The sequence below is a fragment of the Suncus etruscus genome, chromosome 15 (genome assembly GCF_024139225.1).
Source record: "Suncus etruscus isolate mSunEtr1 chromosome 15, mSunEtr1.pri.cur, whole genome shotgun sequence".
Classification (NCBI taxonomy): Eukaryota; Metazoa; Chordata; class Mammalia; order Eulipotyphla; family Soricidae; genus Suncus; species Suncus etruscus.
Genome location: NC_064862.1, coordinates 64742758 through 64764547, shown reverse-complemented (window position 1 = coordinate 64764547; position 21790 = coordinate 64742758). Strand labels below are relative to the sequence as shown.

General features: G+C 40.5%; 1 protein-coding gene and 1 non-coding gene across 2 annotated transcripts in view; both read left to right on the top strand.

The window, feature by feature from the left end:
* Nucleotides 1-384: 384 nt before the first annotated feature.
* DNAH3 (dynein axonemal heavy chain 3) overlaps nucleotides 385-21790 on the top strand; it is a 211421-nt gene continuing 190015 nt past the window's right edge. The window contains exons 1-9 of the mRNA XM_049788146.1: nucleotides 385-393; nucleotides 983-1087; nucleotides 1756-1984; nucleotides 8493-8550; nucleotides 9170-9344; nucleotides 12057-12246; nucleotides 14551-14746; nucleotides 18493-18618; nucleotides 20262-20457. Coding sequence (XP_049644103.1) covers nucleotides 385-393; nucleotides 983-1087; nucleotides 1756-1984; nucleotides 8493-8550; nucleotides 9170-9344; nucleotides 12057-12246; nucleotides 14551-14746; nucleotides 18493-18618; nucleotides 20262-20457 — 1284 coding nt within the window. The remainder of the gene's footprint in view (nucleotides 394-982; nucleotides 1088-1755; nucleotides 1985-8492; nucleotides 8551-9169; nucleotides 9345-12056; nucleotides 12247-14550; nucleotides 14747-18492; nucleotides 18619-20261; nucleotides 20458-21790) is intronic.
* On the top strand, nucleotides 20699-20831 carry LOC126031936 (small nucleolar RNA SNORA51). Its single transcript, XR_007503742.1, has one exon. It is a non-coding gene; the product is annotated as a small nucleolar RNA SNORA51 (small nucleolar RNA).

Sequence of the window (21790 nt, the reverse complement as noted above, 5' to 3'; positions counted from 1 at the left end):
GACAATACTGGCAATTTCTAGCATCAGAATTTGTCAAGCCTGGGCTCACTCCCCAAGTACAATGTCACTGAATAGAATGATGAACTTAAACACCCAATTATTTAAATTTCATGTTTTCTTTTCACATAAAGCTTGTGTGTGTGTTAAAACACAGTACCATTGCTTGAACAAAAAAATTTGGGGGGGGGTCACACCCGGCAGCGCACAGGGGGGTTACTCCTGGCTCTGTGCTCAGAAATCGCTCTTGGCAGGCTCAGGAGACCATATGGGATGCCGGGACTTGAACCACCGTCCTTCTGCATGTAAGACAAATGTCCTGCCACCATGCTATCTCTAAGGTCCCATGCTTGAACAAATTTTGTTTTGGAATTTTGCATGTGTGTAATGCAAGAGGTAGTTTTTTTTTTATTTAAAGAAAATGCATCACATAATTGACATAATTGATCATGATACATTTGTTTCAAGATGACAGAAAGCAAAGTTATTTAAAAAAAATTAGAGCCAGAGAGACAGCACAGTGGTAGGGCGTTTGCCTTTCATGCAGCAGGACGGTGGTTCGAATCATGGCATTCCATATGGTCCCCCAATCCTGCCAGGGCAATTTCTGAGCGTAGAGACCCAAATCCCCCCAAAAAAGAAAGAAAATAGAAAGAAAAACTAAAAATAATAAAATGGAAGAAAAAATGAAAGAAGAAAAAGTTCAGTAGCAAGTATATTTTTGAAGTTTATTGTAAAATAGCCTATTTCATCTCAACCTACAATAGGATAGCCAAAGCCAGGCTTCGAATTGAGTTCCTTTCAGAACCCCCAATATCTGAATTTATTCAGCTCAGGAGGAGATACTGGAGAATGATATTTAAAACATAACTCCTACTGAATGGGAGGACATAGAAAGGAAGTTTTGTAAGGAAAATTCTGTGCCTGAAACCACTCCAACGGCCTCTAGAAGCATAGAAATCGTTCACTGTTCCCATTTTCCCAGATCTCCAGAAGTGCGTCAATACATCACATGAGCCGCTCTCAGGTCCGGCCAGAGCTGCCACCTCTGCCACCTTCTGCTAATGATAAACCATCTGAACTTTATAAGGTTTGTTAAACCAGCTCCTGGTCTTGGTTAGTGCTAGTGAGGGACAAACAGATTTTTGTTTCATTTCTTCTGGCTTTTGGTTTTGGACCATACTCAGCTGTGCCCCAGGCTTGCTCCTGGCTCTCTGTTCAGAAATCACTCCTGGTGATCTCAGGGGAGCAGGTAGGGTGCCAGATTTGAATCTGGATGGATTGTAAGAGAAGCATTTTACCTGCTGTACTAGTTCTTCAACCCCCAAACAAAGTTGACAAGTTTCTCGTCAATTCTGCTCAGGGAAGAAGCTAAAACAATGTGGGAAGATAGCCATGCTTAGCACCAAATGAGTTAGTGTCTGACCTTCTCATTCACCTGTACTGTTATTTAGACTTGAAATGCCAATACTTGCAATTATAAAAGAATAGCAGTTATGTCTGCCTGGTAGGCTTGTCTGTAAAGAATAATACTAATAGAAGTAAGCTGCCAGAGTCATGAATTTAATGCTATTGAAACCCAGCTTTTATTCTTAACGTCAGGAAGTCATGCTCACCGTGGTCAGAGACACACAATTGGTTCCATTCAGAAAGTATATGCATTAAGTGTGTAGGTGGGATTCTGTGACTCTCAGAGTGGTACTCTGGGATCTGCAGAATTAGCTTTCATATTATTTGACTTTATCTTCTTCTTTCTAGACTGTCATGATGCACAGCTATTATCCTCCCTTGATGCAGCGCACATCATGGACTAGGGCGGCACCTTTCAAAGAGCAGCACCACCACCGAGGACCTAGCGACTCTATTGCCAATAACTACTCCCTTAAAGCCCAGAATCTGAGGCTAAGGGACTTCGCAAAGGTCTACCAGCCAGTAACCATTGCTGTCCGCAGGGGAAAAAATATTCAGGAATCATCAAAAGGTATTTGTTGGCCATGTGTCTGCTATATTGGCCCACTGCTCAGAATGGGGCTTTAGAGTGAGATTTCTAGTTTTGGATCCTATTCTTCAGCTCTTGGATCAGCAGTGCATTGTTGATTAAGCAAGAAGTATGTGAGCCCCAGACATCACAACAGCAAAAGGGTGGAGAGGAGGAAGATAAAATTCCCAGAGTACATGAAGCATTCCTTAATCTATACTAAATGGAAGACAGAGAGGAAATGATGCAGTGTTCACCACTATAGTCATTCTCATTTCACAGATGAGATGACTGAGATGAGGCATAATGAGGATCAGTCAAAGCATTGCTGTCAAGAATTGCACTTGTTTGTGCCAGAGCAATAGCACAGTAGGTAGTGCATTTGCCTTGCATGTAACTGAGCCAGGTTCAACCCCCAGCATTCCATATGGTCCCTCAAGCATGCCAAAAGTAATTATTGTTTTGTTTTGTTTTGGGGCCATACCCGGCAGCACTCAGGGCTTACTCCTGGCTCTGTACTCAGAAATCTCTCCTGGCAGGCATGGGGGACTATATGGGATGCCAGAATTTGAACCACCATTGGTCCTAGGTCAGCCGCTTGCAAGGCAAACACCCTACCACTGTGCTATCACTCCAGCCCCCAGCCAAAAGTGATTTCTGAGGACAGAGCCAGACATGATCAAAAAAAAAAAAAGAAGAAGGAAGGAAGGAAGGAGAAAGGAGAAAGTAGAAAGGAAGGAAGGAAGGAGGGAGGGAGGAAAATTAAAGCAAGGAAAGAAAGAAAGAAAGAAAGAAAGAAAGAAAGAAAGAAAGAAAGAAAGAAAGAAAGAAAGAAAGAAAGAAAGAAAGAAAGAAAGAAAGAAAGAAAGAAAGAAAGAAAGAAAGGAAGGAAGGAAGGAAGGAAGGAAGGAAGGAAGAAAGAAAGAAAGAAAGAAAGGAGAGAAAGAGAGAGAAAAAGAAGAAAGAAAGAAAGAAAGAGAGAGAAAAAGAAAGTAAGAAAAGAGAGAAAGAGAGAGAAAAAGAAAGAAAGAAATAAAGAAAGAGAGAGAGAAAAAAGAAAGAAAGGAGGAAGGAGGGAGGGAAGGGGAAGGAAGGGGAAGGGAAGGAAGGGAAGGGAAGGAAGAAAAGGGAAGGAAGGTAAGAAGAAATGAAGGAAAGGAAGAAAAGAAAGGAAAGAAAGAAAGAAAGAAATAAAGAAAGAGAGAGAGAAAAAAGAAAGAAAGAAAGAGAAAGAAGAAAGAGAAGAAAGAAAGAGAAAGGAAAAGAAAGAGAGAAAGAAGAAGAAAGAGAGAAAGAAAGAAAGAAAGAAAGAAAGAAAGAAAAGAAGAAAGAAAGAAAGAAAGAAAGAAAAGAAAGAAAGAAAGAAAGAAAGAAAGAAAGAAGAAGAAAGAAAGAAAGAAAAAGAAAAGAAAGAAAGAAGAAAGAAAGAAAAGAAAGAAAGAAAGAAAGAAGAAAGAAAGAAGAAAGAAAGAAAGAAAGAAGAAAGAAAGAAAAGAAGAAAGAAATGGGCCGGAGAGATAGCACAGTGGTAGTGCATTTGTCTTAGAGGCTGAAGGACGGTGGTTCGAGTCCCGGCATCCCATGTGGTCCCCAGAGCCTGCCAGGAGCGATTTCTGAGCCTAGAGTCAGGAGTAACCCCTGAGCGCTGCCAGGTGTGACCCAAAAACAAACGAAGAAGAAGAAGAAGAAGAAGAAGAAGAAGAAGAAGAAGAAGAGGAGGAGGAGGAGGAGGAGGAGGAGGAGGAGGAGGAGGAGGAGGAGGAGGAGGAGGAGGGGAGGAGGAGGAGGAGGAGGAGGGAGGAGGGGAGGAGGAGGAGGAGAAGAAGAAGAAGAAGAAGAAGAAGAAGAAGAAGAAGAAGAAGAAGAAGAAGAAGAAGAAGAAGAAGAAGAAGAAGAAGAAGAAGAAGAAGAAGAAAAAGAAGAAGAAGAAGAAGAAAAGAAGAAAAGAAATTGCAGGTGGTGCTGGGGATTGAATTTTTAGTTTTACCTTATGTCACATTCTCAGGCCACTTAATCTGACCATAGAAAAAAATTTTTCATTGACTTTCACTATTTACAATGTTATGGATTTCTGTGCTTTGTTCTATACCTCCATGTTTGTAATCCTACTTCACCACTTCTACCACCAAAGTCCTATATCAACTTTCTCAACACCGTCAAATGCCCCTTCTCCTATACTTCCTCCATCCCCAATCCAATGGCTCAGGGAACCATATGGGATGCCAGGATTTGAACCACCATTCTTTTGCACGCAAGGCAAATGCCCTATCTCCATGCTATCTCTCTGGCCCACCTTCATAGTTTTCACTGAGTCTAGGAGTTAAGTTTTGATGTTTTATGCTAGTTTGTTTTTGTTTGTTTTTTGCTTTATAATAAGGGATATATCTATAAAATTATTTTTGCTATAAATTTTTGTACTAAGGTAATATTGGTTTTTATAAAAACTATTAGGAAGAACTTCTGGTTCTTAATTTTCTGGCAGAGCTGGAGGAGTCCTCTTGAAGGTTTGGTAAAACTCACTATTCAACTCATTTATACCTGAACTTTCGTTTGAGGGAAATTTTTTCTTTTAGTTTCCTTACTAGTCTGCATTTTTGTTTGCTTGTTTGTTTGTTTTAGTTTTTTGTCCACACATTGGCAAATCATTTGGGATGCCAGAGATGCCATTTGAGATGCCAGTCAGCCATGTGCAAGGCAACTGTCCTACCCGATGTGCTATCGCTTTGTCCCTAGTCTGCTCAAGTTTTATACTTCTCTTTATCCAATCTTTTTTCTCTTATGCTTGAATTAGTTTTTAGTGAAGCAAGAAAGTATTGAAGGATATTTTTGATTTTTTTCTGTTAGTTTGTTGTCAGTCTATTTGTATGTGTGTATTTTTGTATTGGGGCCAGATCATTGGTGCTCAGGATTTACTCCTGGATTCCCTCAGGCAGAGTGAGGAGCACAGGCAAGAAAGGGTACAGTGTTCAGATTCTGCTGAGGGTCGGGGAGGAAATTTAGGAGAGAGGGGAGAGAGGAGAGAAGAGAGAGAGGAGAGGGGAGAGAGAAGAGGAGAGAGGAGAGAGATAAGGGGAGAGAGGAGAGAAAAGAGAGAGGAGAAGGGAGAGAGGAGAGAGAGAAGGGGAGAGAGAGGAGAGAAAAGAGGAGAGGGGAGAAAGGAAAGGAGAGAAGGGGAGAGAGGAGAGAAAAGAGAGAGGAGAGGGGAGAGAGAAGGGGAGAAAGAGGAGAGAGGAGGGAGGAAATTGAGGAGAGAGGAGAGGAGAGGGGAGAGAGGAGAGAAGTGAGAGGAGAGAGGGGAGGAGAAGAGAGAGAGAGAAAGAGAGAGAGAGAGAGAGAGAGAGAGAGAGAGAGAGAGAGAGAGAGAGAGCCCTAGCAGGAAAGGAGAGATTCATCTTTTTATCCACTCTTGAAAGGATGTATGCCACCAAAGTTATTTTATTTCATCTAGGTTCTTCAACTTAGTCACATAACGTTATTTGGAGTAATATCCTATAATAAAATAATTTTTATTAACGCACTATGATTTACAAAGTTATTTATAATTGAGTTTTAGACATATAGTGTTCCAGCACTGATCCCACTATCCGTATCAATTTCCCTCCACCAGTGTTCCCATGTTATCTGCCCTACTCCTCAAGCCTCCCACCAGCCTGCCCCCACCCAAGCCTGCCATTTTGGCAAGCACCTTTTTAAGTTTTGCTGTTAAAGTTTGGGTTTTATGATTTCAGTGTTGTTGACTCTGTAATTTAGCTGTTTAGTTCAATCATTTGTTTGTTTGTTTGTTTTGTTGTTGTGGGGCCACATCGGTGACGCTCAGAGGTTACTCCTGGCTATGTGCTCAGAAATCGCTCCTGGCTTGGGGAACCATATGGGACGCCCCGGATCGAATCGAGGTCTGTCCTGGGTCAGCCGCGTGCAAACACCATACTGCTGTGCTACCACTCCTGCCCCTCTATCATTTCTTAAAACGATTGATATCCCTGAATCCCCTTGACCCCTACATTCCCCCACCTTGTTTCTCATTTCTTTTCTTCCCTATCTCCTTCAACTTCTCCCTGTACTCCCGGGCAAAGGACTTGTGAGGTACCTGTTGTAATTTTCTCCCCTTTCATTTCTGATCTGATTTTATTAGAATTATCTCTCTTTTTTCTCATGCGTTTGCTAAAATTGTTTATTATTTAAAAGAAATAGCTCTTGGTTTCATTTTTTGTAGTCTTTTCTTAATTTCCTTCCTCCCTCCCTCCCTCCCTCCCTCCCTCCCTCCCTCCCTCCCTCCCTCCCTCCCTTCCTTCCTTCCTTCCTTCCTTCCTTCCTTCCTTCCTTCCTTCCTTCCTTCCTTCCTTCCTTCCTTCCTTCCTTCCTTCTTTCCTGTTTTTTGGGTCACGCCTGCAGAGCTTAGGGGTTACTGCTGGCTTTACGCTCAAAAATCACTCCTGGCAGGCTCGAGGGATTATATGGGATGTCGGGATTCGAACCTCCTCCCCCGTCCTTCTGCATGCAAGGCAAACGTCTTACGTCCATGCTCTCTCTCCAGCCTCTTCTTCCTTCCTTCCTTCCTTCCTTCCTTCCTTCCTTCCTTCCTTCCTTCCTTCCTTCCTTCCTTCCTTCCTTCCTTCCTTCCTTCCTTCCTTCCTTCCTCCGCCTCCTCCTCCTCCTCCTCCTCCTCCTCCTCCTTCTTCTTCTTCTTCTTCTTCTTCTTCTTCTTCTTCTTCTTCTTCTTCTTCTTTTTTTTTTTTTTTTTGTTTTTGGGCCACACCCGGCGGTGCTCAAGGGTTACTCCTGGCTATCTGCTCAGAAATAGCTCCTGGCAGGCACGGGGAACCATATGGGACACCGGGATTCGAACCAACCACCTTAGGTCCTGGATCGGCTGCTTGCAAGGCAAAGGCCTCTGTGCTATCTCTCCGGCCCCTCTTTCTTCCTTCTTCCTCCTTCCTTCCTCCTTCCTTCCTTCCTTCCTTCCTTCCTTCCTTCCTTCCTTCCTTCCTTCCTTCCTTCCTTCCTTCCTTCCTTCCTTCCTTCCTTCCTTCCTTCCTTCCTTCCTTTCTTTCTTTCTTTCTTTCTTTCTTTCTTTTTTTTCTTCTTTCTTTCTCTTTCTCACACACACCCAGTGATGCTCAGATTTTGCTCCAGGCTTTGCACTTAGAAATCACTCCTGGTGGCCCTTGGACACAGGTTGGCTACATGCAAGGCAAGTCCTCTGCCTGCTGTACTTTTCTCCCTGCCTCCTGGAATTGTTTCTGATTTTTCTATAGACTCTGTTTACATTCATTTTTCTTTTTTAAATTTCCTACTTTCTCATTTTGGGTTCCATTTGTGTTCTTTAAGTGTGAGATTAGCTTATTACTTGGAACCTTTCCTCGTTTTCTGATGCAAGCTTGTATTAGTCTGAATTTTCCCTCTAAGTACTCTTTTGCTGTGTTCCATTAAGTCTTTATAGCTTTTGTTTTCATTTTCATGTATCTCCAGAAATCCAGCTTTCCAGGAATTCTTTTTTTTTTTCTTTTGCTTTTCTCTTTGATCAAATTGTTTTTCAGTTTTCAACTGTTTGAGTTTTCCCTAATATTCTTTTTTTTTTTTTTTTTTTTTTGGTTTTTGGGCCACACCCAGTGACGCTCAGGGGTTACTCCTGGCTATGCGCTCAGAAGTCGCTCCTGGCTTGGGGGACCATATGGGACGCTGGGGGATCGAACCGCGGTCCGTCTCCTAGGCTAGCGCAGGTAAGGCAGGCACCTTACCTCGAGCGCCACCGCCCGGCCCCCCTAATATTCTTTTTATGGTTAATTTCTTTGGGGGCAATGTGGAATGGTTTGGGGTCAAACCTGATAGTGCTCAAAAGCTACTCAGCTCTGAATATTGCTCAGCGGTTACTCTCTGTGGTGCTCAGGAGACTATGCAGTACCAGAGGTCAAATTCAGACCTCCTGCAAGCAACCCTTTTGGCTATCTCTCTAGCTACTTATGGTTAGTTTCTATTGATAGCACTGTAATCTGAGAAAATACTTGATATTTTTATTTTAAAAACCATCAGATGGCCTATTCTAAATAACGTTCTAAACAAAACAAAATAGAACAAACCAAAAAGAGTAGGACCCAAGTAATGCTAAGTGTGGCCAAGAACAAAAAATAAAGGAAAACAAAAAATGTCCATACAATTAGTATATTAAGTTTAAAAATCTGAGTGTATTTTAAGAAAATGCAAGCTTGGGGAATGAATTGAGTAGGCAATTATTAGTGTCAAATATATAGAGAAAAGTGGAAAATAGTCTCACCCCCATTTCACAATTGGGCAAGCAGGGGCCTCCTGGGTTGATAAAATCACTTTTTATCAACAGGATTATATAGATAATTAATGGTGCAAGCAAGGGACCAGAGCTGACTTCTCTTGCCTTATTCAACCATTGCTTTGTCCACCCTTACTGTGCTAGAGAACTTCCCTTAGAATCATGTTGCTTGGACAGAGAATGACCCTATATGACTGTCATCACTGTTGTCTTTCATCTCCACAGTCTTATCAGTAGAGTCTAAAAAGAAGAAAATGAAGTCATCCTTGAAAGACAAGGAGAAAACAGATGGGTAAGGTGTTTTGTGGGTATAAGGAATTCCTGGGGATTGCAAGACATCCAACTAAACTAAAGAAGGCCATGGGGTTGTTAGAGCCATGCTCTGCTTCTTGGCTTCAACACACTGTGTATGTGTGTGTGTGTGTGTGTGTGTGTGTGTGTGTGTGTGTGTGTGTGTGTGTGTATTTCTACCAATTCTCCTTTATCCAGTTCTTTTTTTGGCTCTAAATAAAAGAAACTTCATCAAGCAAGAAACAAAAAGCTAAATTATTTTAAAATGTTCCATGGGACCCCCATGGGGGCTGGAGAGAGAGCACAGTGTTAGGGGCCTTGCATACTGCTGATCTGAGAGGAACCTGTTTGATTCCCAGCATCCCATATGGACCTCCAGCCTGCCAGGGGCAATTTCTGAGTGCAGAGCCAGGAGTAATCCCTGTGCACCACTGGGTGTGGTCCAGAAACCAATCAATCAATCAATAAAATTAAAAAAAATGTTCCATGGTCAGAAATCATTGTTAAATTACTCATCTGTGCCTTTAGATAGCCCAAAGGAGAGGTACTTTTCTGTCACATGATCTCATCGAATTGGAAAGAATGTGCCTGGCACCACAGCACCTCTACATTGACCCAAGTCTGTATTTCAGGATCAAGTCAGTTGGCAGCAGCAGCTCCACAGCCACAAAGAAGGCTTCGGTGACCTTCTCGGAAAGCAGACCAATGAGTCCAGAAGAACAAATTAATATCATGCTACAGGAAGAGCAGGAAAAACAAAATAAAGAAGATATCCCATCTCCATTGGATTTAGAAGTATGTTTTAGTTGCTCTCTCATTCTAGTTATTATTCTTGACATCTCAGTGATTCTTTGTTAATTTTTTTACATCATGTAAACACTGTAGTTTGCAAAGTTGCTCATAATACAGTTGTTTCTGGTATTCCATGTTTTATCACCAACCCCATTACCAATGTAACATTCCTTCCACCATTGTCTCCAGTTTCCCACCTGCCCCAAAGCTGCCTCCTTGGTAGGTATAAAATAATTTACTTTATATTGCCTGTTACAATGAAAAGATAATGGAATTATTGAAAAAAACTTCAGTGTATTCCATTGTGTATATGTACCACAGTTTTTTTAGCCACTAATTTGTTGTTCGTCACTTGGATTGTTTCCAGATTCTGGCTATTGTAAATAGTGCTGCAATATATATAGGAGTGCAGAGGGGTGCAGCTGTTAGAAAAAGTGAAGTCTGCTTATACATGGATGGACATAGAGACTATTATGCTGAGTGAAATGATTCAGAGGGAGAGAGATAGACATAGAATAATCTCATTCATCTGTGAGACATAATAAAAATAAAAGACAGTGTAGGAATGATATCCAGAGACAATAGAAATGAGGAGCAGGAGAATCAGTCCATGTCAGAAAGCTTGCCACAAAAAATGGTGAATGCATTTATAGTGTTTGGTTTCAGGTAAACTTTTTTAAGTTTCTAACATCTTAAAAGCACAAAGCTTGGGGACCAGAGCACTAATAGTACAGCTGGTAGGTCATTTGCTTTACATGTGGCTAACCCAGATTCAGTTTCCATGCATACCCCAAGCCTTACCAGGAGTGATTCCTGAGCTCTGAGCCAGTGTGGCAACAAAACAAAACAAAAAAAAACCATAAATAAAATAAAGAGAAAATCTTTAAATCAGTTATTAACATATAGCTCATACTGGATTTATCCTCAGATAATGACTTTAATAACATCATTGTGAGATCTAGCAATTTCCACAAAAATTTTTTACTAGATTATTTTTGTAATAATTTTTAGAAATTGAATCACCATGTTCTTTTTGTTGTTGTTGCTTTACAAACATGTTCAGAGTTGGGTTTCAGTTATTAAAAAGAACACACACACACACACACACACACACACATCCCCTTCAACAGTATAACCTTCCCACCAATCTCTCTAAACCTCCACCCTCTGTATTCAAGACAGGCATTGTAAAAAAAAAAAAAGACAGGCATTGTATTTCTCACACTACCATGATATTTGTTAGTGGAGTTTCTTCTCTAACTGCACTCGCCACTCTTTGTGGTAAGCTTCATATTGTGGCCAGTCCTTCCAGCACTCATCTCTATTGTCTCTGGGTATTATTACAATAATGTCTTATTTTCTTAAATCCCATAGATAGGTGAGACTATTCTGTGTCTATCTCTCTCCCTCTGACTTATTTCACTCAACGTAATAGTTTCCATGTCCATCCATGTATAGGAAAATTTCATGGCTTCTTTTTATCTGACAGTTGCATAGTATTTCATTGTGTATATGTACCACAGTTTCTTTAGCCACTCATCTGTTGTTGGACATCTGGGTTGTTTCCATATTCTGTCTATTGTAAATAGTGCTGCAATAAATATAGGTGTGAGGAAGGCATTTTTATATATATGAGGAATCTCTGTATTTTTTTTCCATAAAGACTGGACTATATGGCATTCTCACCAGCAGTGAATGGGAGTTTCTTTCTCCCCACATTCCCACCAGCGTTGATTGTTCTTGTTTTGTTTGTTTGTTTGTTTTATGTCTGCCAGTCTCTGTGGCATGAGATGGTACTTCATTGTTATTTTGAATTTGCATCTCTCTGATGATTAGTGATATGGAGCATGTTTTCATATGACTTTTGGCCATTTGTATTTCTTCTTTGAAAGGTGTCTGTTCATTTCTTCTTTTGTATTTTGATAGGGTTAGATTTTTTTTTCTTAAGTTCTGTCAGTACCTTGTATATCTTAGATATTAGTCCCTTATCTGATAGATATTGGGTGATGTTTTTATTATGAAGTATGAGCTTATCTAGTTTCAAAGTCATGTAAGAATCAAATATCTCAATATGGTCCTGAGAGATATTAGAACGAGCTGAGGGAGACTTTAAACTCAAAAGCTTGTGTTTGGAGTAGAATTATTCAAAGTCTCACTCAGACGTTGGTTTTTCTCCTCTCTGAGAATTACAACAGGATCCAAGTTCTTTGTAAAGGATCATTGTGGTTAATGATAGATGAATTATTTGAGTCCATTATAAGGCTTTCTTGCTTTGGGGTGTTTTTGTTGAATTGGTGTTTGGTGGGGAGGCCACTCATAACAAGGAACTCTGGGGTCATTCCAGGTGGTGTTGAGGATTGAGCTGCTTAGCTCCTTGAGCTATTTGCCTGGCCCAGGGTAATTTCTCATCTGTCTGTGTTTCTTCTGCCTCTGGCCTAGTGCTTATTGCTCTCTGCTTGGCATTTGATACCTCCTTTCCTCTACCACACCTGCCTCTCTCTGGCATTGGTTGAATCTTTCAAAGTTAATGGGGAGACATGTCTGCTTTTTCATAGCAGTAGGTGTGAAAGGATAGAAACAGAAAACATGATTGTAGGATAGAAAGAAGGCTGGGGGACAGGTGCAAATAGGGCTCTTTGGCACATGACAGATCTGAACACCTACTCACTTAGTTAATCCTGTTCATTTCCTTTCCTTGTGCTTTGTTTATGAAAGAGGTACTATTACTATTTGACCAATGGAATCCCAAAAGATATGATTGCTGAAGAGGAAGAAGAAGTAATGGTTCGGATTTCAAAGCTGATTTCTAACACACTGTTGACAAATCCTGCCTTGGAACCTCTGATGTTGGTCCTCACAGAAGAGAAGGAACATGGCTACTACTTTAGCCTCATGAAAAGCATTGGTAAGATTGGACATTAATGGGACAGGAGATTTCTAGATGGAAGGTTCCTGTTTTTCCATAAGCACATTGGTCTCTCTGAGAAATGCCCAAAATGTCATTTAACCCTTAGTTTCCCATCAGCCATCTCTCCACTCCATCTTTCCCGTCTACATCAACACTTTCCATACTTTAATGTGTATCCATATAACCTGGGGATCACATTAAAACACAAATTTTGGGTCCAGGAATGTGAGTTAGTGGTAGAACACTTGCCTTGCAGGCATTAGATCCTAAATTGGAGAGGGATCCTGGGATCCTAAGATTTTTCATTTCTAACAAGTCTCCATATGACACAGATGCTGTTTATGAAAGGCAACACTATGAGGAGTAGAAACCTATGAAAATTTATTTTGTTAGTTAATTTGTTAAATAATTTTACAGTGGCACCAATATTATTATTTTATACTTGCTGTGTTGCTACATCATACATTTTATACTTGCTGTTTTGCTACATCATACTTCACCTAAAAATTCTGATTTTAAGCCTCATTTCTTTTGCAGTACAGGAACTTTGTCTTTTTTTTGTTTTATTGTTTTTTTGTTTATTTCTACTTTTATTTTCTTTGACAGTGAAAATGTATCATTGAAAACTCCTCTCAGCTCAAAATCTTGAGCATTCTGCTCATTTTCAACAATATATTTTATGAAAACAGATGTGATATGAAGGTCTTTAATCCAGGGCGGGAGTGCTCACTTTGGCAGCACATATACTAATCCAGGGCCAGAGCAGTGGCACAAGTGGTAGAGCATTTGCCTTGCACGTGCTAACCTAGAACAGACTGCAATTCAATCCCCCAGCATCCCATGTGGTCCCCCAAGCCAGGAGCAATTTCTGATTGCGTTGCCAGGAGTAACCCTGAGCTTTACAGGGGGTGGACTCCAAAACAAACAAACAAACAAACAAAAAGGTCTTTAATCCACCTTGAGTTAATCTCTGTTCAAGATAAGGGTCTAGAGGCTGGAGAGATAGCCTGGAGGTAAAGCTTTGCCTTTCATGCAGGAGGACATTGGTTTGAATCCCAACATCCCATAAAGTATAGTAGTTTGGGTGTTTGCCTTTCTTGGAGCCAATACAGGCTTAATCCCTGGTATCCTGAATGGTTCCCAAGCCTTCCAAGAGCACATAGCTTGAATACTCTGACCACTGCCAAGTATGCTCCTCCCAATAAAACCAAGCAAAATATAAAAATTGTTATAAGAATTTTGATGGAGACTGCTTTGCATCTATAAATTACTTTAGATAAAATGGTCATTTTAATAGTGTTGATTCTATCCATGAACAAGGAGTTTCCATTCCCTCGTGTCTTGTTTTTTACCCTTCATTTGTGACTTATATTTTTTTCCTAAATAGGCATACTAATAGATAAATTTCTAGATCTTTAAGATCTTTAAGTTTTTTTAAATATTCTTTTAAAAATATGCTTTTTTAAAATATGCTTTTTAAAAATAGAATAGCATTTAGTTATGCTTGTTTTTGTTGCTTGTTTGGAGACTATACCCACTGGTTCTCAGAGCTTCTTCTTGGCTCAGAGATCATTCCTGATTAGTTCAGGAGACTCTTTGGGTACTGCAGATCAAATTCGGGTCATCCATGTACAAGGCAAGCACCCTATCTGCTATACTATTCCTTTGACTTCATTATAGGCACACTTTTAAGTTTGGTTGTTGTAGGTGGGAAGACCTTGTCTTTCTAAGCTAAGAGTCATTTCTTACCAGCTGTTCTAACAGCTCTTTCACTTTGGGCTTTCTTAAAATGACAGAGTATTTTATTGAGAAGCTATTAATGAGTGAGTTCACACTGTATAATGATGGTGATTAATAAAAACAATATCATGATAATGATGTGGGATCCTGTATGAACATTGAGTAAGCTTTAGAACTGTCATGCTCCCCATGGGAAAGAAAATAGTTCTGTTCTCACAGAAATAAAATCAGGTAGGTTTTCTTCCCATCGGGATATTCTGTGGGTTCCCTAGAATGCTTTGGTCCTTTACTCTGGCTAGTGAGTACTGAGCCATTTTCTTTTTCCTTTAAAGTCATTATTTCTCATCAGTTAACGGAGGTACTTTACAGGATTCCTCTTTACCTCTGAAATAGTTTTGATGGGCTTTGTTTGTTTGTTTGTTTGTTTGGGCAGGTCTCCATGTGTGAATACAGAGCATTTCTGAGTGAAAATGGGCAGAGAATCCTTTACATTTTGTGCTAAAGCCAAGAATGCCCACATTTTCTTCTTAATAATGAGGTTTTTTTCCTTCTTGGTTACAGTTGATTACATTCTTATGGACCCACTGGAGAGAAAGCGACTCTTCATCAATAGTATTCCTCCTTTGTTTCCACAACGGGTGATCCGGGCCCCTGTGCCCTGGCACAATGTTTACATTAATGCTAAGAAATGGAATGAGGAGCACTTGCACTCAGTGAATCCCATCATGCTCAAACTGAAGGACCTGTGGTTTTCGGAGTAAGAAAATTTCCCTCTCAATTTCCTTTACTGCCTTCCTTCCCCTTCCTGCTTTCTTTCTTTTTTGCTTTTGCATAAAATATACTGGGCACACCTGGAGTAGCCCTGCTCAAAAGTATAATGAAAAAGAAAAGTCTAGAACTATAATGTGCATATGAATCTATATGTGAAATCTAAAGTGGCTGTCCGAGTATTCCCACAACACTCAGTGTCCAAGCATTGCAACACACCATAGTTGGAGTACAGACTCGGATCCTATGCTGGTATGAATTTTTACTATGTGGATTCATAGATCATGGGAGTGTGTTGTAACATCTCTGTGCTTTGAAATTGGGGATGAGTTTCTATTTTATAGGGCTGTTGGGAGAAATAAAAAACGAAGTATATGCAAAGTACTTAGAATGTGACTGATACAAGTCATGATTGACTATTAGTTAGGCATTATTACTTCCATTCTAACATATGTAACAAAGAATTTTAATCATTGGCTTAAATTTTTGTCTCTCCTTTGCCTAGATGATGTTTAGAGGTTGGGATCTTATTCCTTTTAAGTAACTCAGTGGTAGCAGTAAACTCTAAAGTGTCAGGAGTAAACTCTCCTGCAATGAGCAATGGTCTCAGTTATATTCTTCTGTGAACAATTCCAGGAGCTCACGGGCAGCATATATGCCCTCCCTTTTTCCCTAAATTGAAATATAATTCATAGACCATAACATTCACTCCTTTAAAAATGTGCAAATTAAGTCATGGTGCTTCAATATATAATATATGTACACATATAATTATATATAAGTTATATTTATATAATATATTAACACAATATTAATATTATATTATATAACATAGTATAACAAATTAACATATACTTAATATTAATATATTATATTATATATATAAATTAAGATAAAAACAAAATTCCAGACAGTTTTAGGATATTCAAAAAATTGCAATTTATACTATTACTATTACCTACTACTACTACTACTAGTAGTAGTTGTAATACTTCTACTGCTATTATTACTGCTTCTACTTTATGAATATAAATATATACCACTCCCTGAAGTGCTCAGGGCCTTTATTGGAACTGTGCTCTGGAGAGACCTCTAATGATATTCAAGGTACCCAGTAAAACCATAATAAACAGGCACATGTTCACTTGTTAATTTATCAGTTTTTGCCATTAAATCTAATCTATCTTTTTTGTTGTTGTTGTTTTTTGTTTTTTGGGCCACATCTGGTGACACTCAGGGGTTACTCCTGGCTATGCACTCCAGGCATATGGTATATGCTATGCTCCTGGCTTGGGGAACTATGTAGAATACCGGGGGATCGAACCGGGGTCCATCCTAGGTTAGCACATGCCAAGCAGACACTTTACTGCTTATGCCACCATTCCAGCCCCAATGTATCTTTTTTGTTTGTTTGTTTGTTTTTGTTTTGGGGCCACACCTAGCGGTGCTCAAGGGTTACTCCTGGCTATCTGCTCAGAAATAGCTCCTGGCAGGCACGGGGGACCATATGAGATGCCGGGATTTGAACCAACCACCTTAGGTCCTGGATGGGCTGCTTGCAAGGCAAACACCGCTGTGCTATATGTTGGGGTTGAAGGTGCTTTAATTTCTTGGCCTTCAAACTGCTAAAACATTTTTCATTCATTTTCTTACATTTTCTACAAAGTTCCAGGTCCTGCAGAACTTTGTGTGCTTGCTTGGCATTGTTTTCATGCCCTAGAGACAGCAGTGAGCTAAACTTTCTTGGGCAGGGATAATAGATAAGTAAATTATGTTGCATGTTAGAGGATGACAGATGTTATAAAAAGGGAAATTAACCCAATAAGGAATGTGGTTTGGGAGAGGTTAGGCTAAAGGGCTCAAGTTTTCAACCACATTGTAGGAATCTGAAAATCCTGTCATCCACTCCTATAAGTAAGAGCCCCTACTAGCTCTGGACCCCCCAGTGGAGGGCATGACCTGCACAGTCATACATAATTGCCTCAGGCAACCTTTACTAGGAAGGTGACATCTGAGTTAAAGATGAAAGACTGGGGTCTGGAGTGAATGTACATTGGTGGGGTGTTTGCTTTGTGTGTGGCTGACCTGTGTTCGATCCCTGGCATCCCAAATGGTCTCCCAAGTCTGCCAGGAGTGATTTCTGAATGGAGAGGCAGGAGTAACTCCTGAGCAGTGTCAGGTGTGGCCCATCCCCACAGTTAAAGTAAGATGGAAGACTGAGTGCTGAAGAGATAGTACAGTGGGTGGGATACTTGCCTTGCACCCAGCCAATCCTATCAATCTAATTATAGTCCCCAGGAGAAACTCCCTGATCATAGAGACAGGAATAAACTCTAAAGTCCATCCTATGTGACCACCCTATATGGCCCCAAACCAAAAAGCAAAAAATCAAACAACCCTAAAATAAGAGACTGGGTACTGAGACATGGGGAACAAGATTTGCTGACAGAAAAAATTGCAAGACTCAACCACTGCAGGTTGGATGACATCGAAGGAAAAGTGAGGATATGTGTGTTCCTGGCGCAGAGGATGGGGAGGCAAATAGAGGAGAACTCAGAGAGGTCTGGGAGCACAAAGAGCAAAGGGGGAAACTAGGCTGCATCAAACCTTGTAGGGCCACATGCAGACTCTGATTTTTGCTTCCAAATGGGAAGTAACTGGAGAAAAATGCCAGCAGAGAAATAAAATGACCTGACTTAAATTGATCACAGGTTCCCTGCTATTGGGGAAAAGTCATCTTGTTTCACTCACTTTCTTTCATCATCCTCAAAGTGGCAGGAGTTACAGGACTGAGAATCTGGTTTGGGATTACAGTAGGGAAGAGGTAGGTCTACACACTTAGGAGGAAAGTGGTCTTTAAGATACCATTTTGGCGGGGCCAGCGCGGTGGTGCTAGAGGTAAGGTGTCTGCCTTGCCAGCGCTAGCCTAGGATGGACCACAGATCCACGATTCGATCCCCCGGTGTCCCATATGGTCCCCCACCCCCACCCCAAGCCAGGAGCGACTTCTGAGCGCATAACCAGGAGTAACCCCTGAGCGTCACCGGGTGTGGCCCCCCTCCCAAAAAAAGATACCATTTTGACAAATAACAATTTTGACAATAACAAAGTTGGTGTCTTGCTTGTCCTGGGCCGAGGTCTTCTCTCTTATACAGAGCTTTGATTTGTCCACTTGCTATCCCAGGTCTCAGCTAGTAAAATACCAGGTTAGTGACAAGGTTGCTTTCTTCAGATGGGTTACTTAGAGCAAGGGCATATAGGAAGACTTGGGATCTTACTACTAAGTTGACATCTACTTTTTTATAAGATTTATTTTTTATTTTTGGGGCCATACCCGGTGATGCTTCAGGTGATGCCAAGGGTTCGAATCAGGGTCCATCCTGGGTCAGCCGTGTGCAAGGCAAATGCCCTGCTGCTATGCCATCGCTCCAGTCCCTTTATAAGAATTTTTTTGAATTTTCTACTCTAGTCAGACTACCAGTTCTGCCCTACACTGCACCTAGGTGCTTGGGGGACCACATGGGATGCTTGGGTTAGAACTTGGGTTGGCTGTGTGGAAGGTAAGTGCTCTAACCACTGTACTATCACTCCAACCTCTCAGTAGATTTAATTTTAATCTGCTTATTTCCTGTCTTTGAAGAAGGAAAACATAGCATGTGCCCTTTGAAGCTTCCCTATAGACTTTGTTGTTAAGCATCTTCTCCACTTAAGAATTTTTTTCCCTCTTTTGAGCAGGTTTAAAGATCTCAGGTTTGTTCGCACAGCAGAATTATTGGCAGGAAAATTGCCTCTGCAGCCTCACGAATATCAAGAAGTGATTGAGAAACATTGTATGGAAGCACATCAGATTCTTCTGAACAAGTCAGTATTTGGCGTTGGTTTCCTACAAACTGGAAAATCTAAGGGAAAACTGGTTTCTAGCCTGAGGTTGCACAAGTTGCTGACTTCCCACCAATGATTTTCTCCATCTTCATTCTTCAATGTCCTCAACTCCCTAACAGCCTTTTTAAAGTTCTTTTAGAACAGGGTCCTCAAACTTTTTCAACAGGAGGTCAGTTCACTGTCCCTCGGACGGTTGAAGGACCGAACTATAGTTAAAAAAATAAAAATAATGGGGGCTGGAGAGATAGCATGGAGGTATGGCATTTGCCTTACATCCAGAAGGACTGTGGTTCAAATCCCGGCATCCCATATGATTCCTTGAGCCTGCCAGGAGCGATTTCTGAGCGTAGAGCCAGGAGTAATCCCTAAGCGCTGCCAGGTATGACCCAAAAACAAATAAACAAATAAATAAATAAAAATAAAAATAATGAACAGTAGTGGCCCGCTGGCCCTAGTTTGAGGACCCCTGCCAGAGCCTGAGAGGAGGAGTCAAGAGACAGAGGAGGGGAGTTGGAGAGTGTGGTGCACATCCCACACACGGGCACATCCCACAGAGAGCAGCGATGAGTCAGTTGCTAAGTAGGACAGACATAAGCAGCCAAAACACCCAGTGGGCCAGCTAAATCTCTCAGTTGGTACATGTGGTCTGGGGGTTGGTAGCATAGTTTGAGGACCTTTGTAAATCTCCTGACACTCCTTATTGAGGGAGCCACTTCCATCCCCTTTCTCTGAAATTATTTAGAACCTCCTAGATTACAAGGCAAGTACACTAGAACGACTCCTATTCAGGTGGTCCACATAAAGCACTAGAAGTTTTTAAGATAAGAAGGTTTCAGATACTTTCTTTGTAAATACCTGCAGAACTATTCTGCTCTAATAAAATAAAGATAAAAACCTTAACTTTGTGTTGTTATAACCAGATTTAACACACACACACACACACACACACACACACACAAAGTAGCTGCTCAGCAAATAGAATTGTAACTTCTATAACTTAGACTATTCCTAGTAGTGCTTTTCTAGCAATCATGAAAAGAGGAGATTGAATGACAGGTCAGTGTTTTTCAGCTGGGGATTAGAACTTGGAGCAAGTAAGAATAATGAGGCATCTGTATCATCTTTGATTTTTCAAATTTGTCCTATTATCTTCTAGCAGTCACTACCATATGACAACTTAGGGGTCCCCCCTTTTTTCCTTTTCCTTTTTATCTCATGAAATCTGAGTCAGGGTGAGTCAGGGAGAGAAGTTCAAACATTGAGTTGCTCCAGCAACTCAATCTCAGACTACAATGAACAAACCATATATATATGTATACATATGTATATATATATATATACACACATATACACACACACACACACTTTGAGCAGCACATACTACCATTCTCCTCTGTTTATTTGCATATTATTGATGGAAGAATAGCATCTTTATTGAAATGTTACTGGTATTTTCCCCCAAGAAAGGAGAGTTGATCAATGAGATGGACTGGGATCTGAAACTATGAATTTGCAAAGTTGCTTAGTGGAAAATGTGCCATTTCCTTTATCATGAAGATGAATAAAGTGGCTGACAAGACTTCTCAGAGCTCAGGAAAAGTTGTGTCTCTGTATCTTTACAGGTGGATCCCTGAGTGCTCCCAGATATTTTCTTCACAGAAGCATCATTGGGTCCATTTTGCACCCAAGAGCGAGTATGAACCCTCCCGTGGCATTGAAGAATATTTTGCTTCTGTTGCATCCTTCATGGCACTCCAGCTGAGGGAGATAGTCACTAAGTCTCTTGAGGACCTTGTTTCTTTTTTCATGATACACCAGGTTTGTAGACACCTACATAAAGGATCAGGACTCCCTCATATAGACTTGTGAACCAACCCAAAAAGCAAAATTTTAACTATCATAACAAAATATGACTGAATGAGGGAAGTAGAAAGCCTGTCTAGAGTACAGGCCGGTATGGGGTGGTGAGGAAGGATACTTGGGATATTGGTCATGGGAATGTTGCACTGGTGAAGGATTTTATATATAAAAACTCAAAAATAAAGAAAAGAAAAGAAAAGGCCTCCCAATTCTTACCACAGGCTGTGTTCTTTACACTGACTATATAGAAAGAGGAGGTACAGTAAATGCACCCCATATACACCTCAACCCAGGCCCTTTGCCTAGTCTGTATTGTTAATTGGGGGACCAAAAAAACACAAAAAGAAAAATTTTTGTTTGTATACACAGGTGGTGTGTTTTAAATTTGTTAAAAATTATCTATCTTAATATGCAACAAATTAATTTAATAGCCAAACAAACAAAACAAAAACCATAAAAGGAGGGGTTGGAACTATTGTACAAGGATTCAGGCACTTGCCTTGTGGCTGACTGAAGTTCCTCACAAAAACTACATATAGTCCCCTGTGATACCTGCGTGCAAGAGCCAGAAGTAAGCCCTGAACACTGCAGAATGTAACATTCCCCCCCCCCCCCACAAATAATCTATAAAAATAGAAAATAGTTAAGAAAATGGTCTTGCTTAAAGGCAGAGTATAAAGAAATAAAGGTATAAACATGTAGAGACATGATCAATATGGCATTTGCCTTGCATGCGGCTGACCCAGGACAGACCTTGGTTCGATCCCTGGAGTCCCATATGGCCTCCAAGACAGGAGCAATTTCTGAATGCATGGCCAGGAGTAACTTCTGAGCATCACCGGGTGTGGCCCTAAAACAAACAAACAAAAAAATCTAAAAAGAAAAAAAGAAATGTTAACTCTCTAAAGTGAATTGCTATACAGATGTCATTGTAATCATCTACTTTGTTAAAGATATCAAATAACTTCTACTTTAAAACTCCACACAAAGGGAAAACAGTTTTTGTTTATATGAAGTAGAGGAAATTTAGGAATATTTGGTAAATAGCCAATACATGACATAAATGCAAATAACAAATGTTTATCAATAGTCTTTAAACAGATATAGAAATAGTTAAAATAAGTTATTTGGGCAAATATCTTACAGCTGTTCTAATTTCCTTGGACACTAAAATTTCTGAAAGTCTAGTTGTGTCACTAGAAATTTCCATATTTGGTCCAAAGAGATAGTACAGCAAGTAAGGCATTTATACCTATCACCACATATAATCCTCATTGGCCTGCCAGCAGAG